This window comes from Dasypus novemcinctus, chromosome 10 (genome assembly GCF_030445035.2).
Source record: "Dasypus novemcinctus isolate mDasNov1 chromosome 10, mDasNov1.1.hap2, whole genome shotgun sequence".
In the NCBI taxonomy this organism is placed as follows: domain Eukaryota; kingdom Metazoa; phylum Chordata; class Mammalia; order Cingulata; family Dasypodidae; genus Dasypus; species Dasypus novemcinctus.
The window spans coordinates 30,795,198-30,799,734 of NC_080682.1; the positions used below are offsets into that span (position 1 = coordinate 30,795,198).

Sequence of the window (4,537 nt, forward strand, 5' to 3'; positions counted from 1 at the left end):
AAATAGAAAAAGGTGCCTATTGTCAGTACTGTTTTGACCATTGTATGTGAAGTTCTTGCCAAAGCAATTAGATTGTATGTATGATAAGAGAATATTTTTTAAAAATCTATGGAACTACAGTACACTGTAAAGCATAAGATAAATCATGATATTTATCTAATAATGTAATTTTTAAAAAATCACATTATCAATTATAATGAATATTTCACAACAATAGACATTTTTGGTGGTGAGGTTGTGTATGGGAATCCTGTATTTTACAATTGTTCTATAACCCACAATTTCTCCAAAAAAGGAAAAAAATAAAAAGATGAATAGTAAAAGGATATAAAAATGTATTCCTGTAAATATAAGTATATAAATAAACCTGTATAAAGTGGTACTATTAGAAAAAGTAGACCTCTGTATTCCAGAGATATGAAGGATAGCATAGAATAAAAGTACAGGGAAGTTATCAGAAAACTATAAAATTCCTAAACAGAGCACCAACTCCCATAAAAAATGGAGCCCATTAAAAAGAGGACTATAATTTTACTAATAAATGGCATTTAATAATTGTCAGAGGTAAAGTTCTAATTTTGTTGAAATGTAGGACAATTAAGTTATACTTTCTATTTCTTACTTTTGATCTTTTGCCTTTTTTTTTTTTTGCTGTTAGTGGTATTATATTAGAATTCAACAATAAAGATTAAGCAAAAACCTATTAATCATATCAAGTTTTGTGAATAATTTTTTCTTCAACTGTTACTTATATTATTTGCAAGTACATCAAATATCTATAAAAATTATTGCAATGCTGGGAAGAAAAACTTCCTTATGGTTATTTTGCAAGCACTAAGCAGAATCTTATTTAGGTGACATTGACATAGAACCTCAAGATGACCTATTGTGAAATAAATTCTTTCTGGGTTTTAATTGTCAAATAAACATATCTCAGTGACACTGAATTTTTGATGAATTAAAGAATTGTACACATAAAACTTTATTTAACATATAAAATATAATTTTAGAATTCTTTGATCCATACAAAAAATTCACTCTGGAAATTCTGCCATATAAACAGTATTTTTCCATGAGTTGCTTCAAAATCTACATGATAACTGATTTAATTATTCTTAAATAATGAAAGATTCACAGGAATTCATTTCACATGGGTATATAAAGTGAAAGTAAACTTGTGGACATTAATATAATTATAAAATCTTTATTCATCTCAGCATTGATTTTTACATTTCTCCAACATTTTCCTCTTAATAATAAATGCCAATAAACTAAAATAATAAAAAAAAATTGCACAAAGTGTGTGGTGGCTAAATACATTGCATCTGCTGGGTCAAGTAATAAGTTGACACTCCCAGACCTGACTGGAGAAACACCATTAAGCTTTACTTGGATGCCTCAAAAATGCCCATTAATGAGCCAGTTCACACTCTTAGAAAGAAGGGAGTGATGCTGCACCAGTCAAAGTAAAATACATGAAATTGTGGGTTTTTAATGTTTATTGTAAAAGACATCAAGGTGTATGTATTAAAAATATTTAATAATAATATCAGGACATTACTGAAAATTCAGCAAGGTTGAATTATATAGACATGATTATACATATAAATAAGCTTTATATGCACAAAGGATAATACTCTGAGGCAAATACACTAAAATAGAGCAATATTTATGAAAGTTTTTCATTTTTTTCTTTCATTTTTTTGTGTAATAATAGTTGTATAATGAACAATGATTAATCCTATGATGGTGTTATTGGGGAAAATGTGCTATTCTATTCTTGGTGGTTAATGATATGGCCTTTCATCCACAAAGCAATTAAGTATTTCTCTAGAAGTGATCTCTTTCAACACAGTCATAAATTAGAACATTACAAGAGAATACCAAAAATGCTACTCAACATTATGTGACTTCTAAGGTGAAGACAAGTCTCTGTTACAAATCTAAAATGGATGCATTAGTCCTTGAACCTTTATCCTTGACATGATGCCAAGCAATTTTCCTTGAAAGTTGGACCCAGAGATGACTACATGTTGCATTATCGACAATCATCGCTATAACAGTTGCCCTGGCAATATCAGGGTGAAAGGTAAGAGGTACACTGCTCTGCTTGCGTTCCAAGTAGCTCCCTGGTGTACTTGAGAAACATAATTTCCAGGTGAACTTTTAATTTCAGCAGGACTTGAACAAACATTTCAAGAAGACTTATTTTACCTCTCTCTCTCTCTGACTCTTGCTCTCATTCTCCATATACATATATGCATAAAAATTAAACATTCATTATCTCGAAGAGAAGTATGATGTCACAGAAGCTTTAAATGGCTTAAATATTGTATTTGAGAGAAAAACTTTAGGCTGACAAATTTCTAAACATATAATGCTGAAGGAATTTTTCTCCAAGTTCAATTCATGGTAAGTATTTATGTCAAAGTTAGGGCATTTTAGTTTATCAAAAAAATTTGAATATTATTAGTATATTATGTACAGACATTAAATATCATATAGGTGTTACCTGACTAATGACAGGATTTCTAGAAATGGAAATATAGTATTTATGGAATCAGAATTATTAAGCAATGAACACATTGAAAATATATTATTTGTAATAAGTTTAAAAATCTGTTAAAAATCTATCATCTGAAAATTAATAGTATAGTGTGCTCTGTAATGTAAATGCACTTAAGGTTTAATTTCTGATGTCATTTGTACTACATAACATTGACAATAACAGAAGAGTGAATGATGAATTATAAATCTATATCATTGTTATTATATAGCATAATTGTTTTTCTGAAATTAAATACAAATAGGAATATAGTATTACAGTCATGATCTGTGAGCTCAACTAATTTTGGTAGAATCACAGTACCAGAAAATTAAAGGTTGTGACTCTGGATAGGATAACTAATTTCTGTGCCATTTGTCTCATCTGAAAAATTTGTGAAATGGTAATACCTATGATATAATATTTCAATATTAATAAATATTTAATGTAGGCAATTTTGAGAAGAGTATCAAATCATTCTACTATGCAATATATGTGAATTTCCATTATGCAATATCCAAAGTTGTTTTATATCAATTTATATTAGGCAATCAAACTAAGTTTTTTTTCAGTCATATTTTGAATTTCTAAAATCACTAAGCTTATTTTAAACTCCATATCATTTTGATTTTTAAAAAGCTTTGTTTTGTAGTCATACATGCTAAGTTTCACATTTAATTTCTCAATACTTTACAATAGTTGATCACTATGGAAAGTAGGAATTACACGAATGGAGGTGATTTCATTCTGCTGGGATTGACAGAATCTGAAGAGATACCACAATTCCTCTTTATATTATTTCTCCTGATATATTTGATCACCGTGCTTGGGAATACAGGTATGATACTGATCATTCACCTGGATCTCCAGCTTCACACCCCCATGTATTTTTTCCTCAGTCACCTTTCATTCCTTGACCTCAGTTACTCAACAGTAATCATACCTAACACCTTAGAGAACTTATTGACTTCCAACAAATATATTTCATTCATTGACTGTTTTATACAAATGTTTTTCTTTGTCTTCTTGGTTGGCACTGAATTTTTCTTTCTCTCTTCAATGGCCTATGACCGCTATGTAGCTATCTGCAATCCTCTGCACTACCAGGTTGTTATGTCCAGGCGACTCTGCTTTGCCTTTATCACTGTGTCCTACATGATTGGCTTTACTCAATCATTAGCTATTGTTCTTTGCATCAGCAGTTTGCATTTCTGTAAATTTCGTGTAGTCTATCACTTTTTCTGTGACACAACCCCAGTTTTAGCCCTGTCCTGCACTGACTCTCATGGTACTGAAATCATGATAATCATTCTTGCTTTTATAGACATAATGGGGTCTCTCATCACTATTACTGTTTCCTATGTGTCCATTCTGTCTAATATTCTGAAAATTAATTCTACTTCTGGAAAGCGAAAAGCCTTCTCTACTTGTGCCTCCCACCTCCTGGGTGTTACCATCTTTTACAGCACCATGATTTTTACTTATTTAAAACCAAAGAAGTCCTACTCTTTGGGAAGGGATCAAGTGGCCTCTGTGTTTTATACTATGGTGATCCCCATGCTGAATCCACTCATTTATAGTCTTAGAAACAAAGAAGTGAAAAATGCTATCATTAGAGTCATGCAGAAGAGAGAGGGCTTCGGGCAATTTTAATGGCAGGGATGCCGAACATTTAAATGCATCATTTCTTTCTTTCCTCTTTGGATATTTATTCATTAAGGAAGGTAGCATCCTTTAATTCATTTGAATTTCTGTTGTGCATTCCTCCTCTATTTGACACACATGATCTGGAACATTTCCAAAATATGATTTTGAAATCTACATAGCCATGAAACATGTATTAAAACTTTAGTTTAGTGTATGTGTTTTTAAGGGCAACAACAACAAAAATGTAGTACTTTCAAATTGCATCATAAAAATCCCCAAGCATATTCCAATTTCAGAGAATTTTCTTATGAAAAGCTCTTTCATTAGTGATTTATTCTGTGGAGA

General features: G+C 30.7%; 1 protein-coding gene across 1 annotated transcript; it reads left to right on the forward strand.

Annotated features, from left to right (window-relative positions):
* Positions 1-3,604: 3,604 nt before the first annotated feature.
* Positions 3,605-4,198, forward strand: LOC101419368 (olfactory receptor 8H3-like). Its single transcript, XM_004464268.3, has one exon. The coding sequence runs from the start codon at positions 3,605-3,607 to the stop codon at positions 4,196-4,198; it is 594 nt and encodes a 197-aa protein (XP_004464325.2).
* The last annotated feature ends 339 nt before the right edge of the window (positions 4,199-4,537 follow it).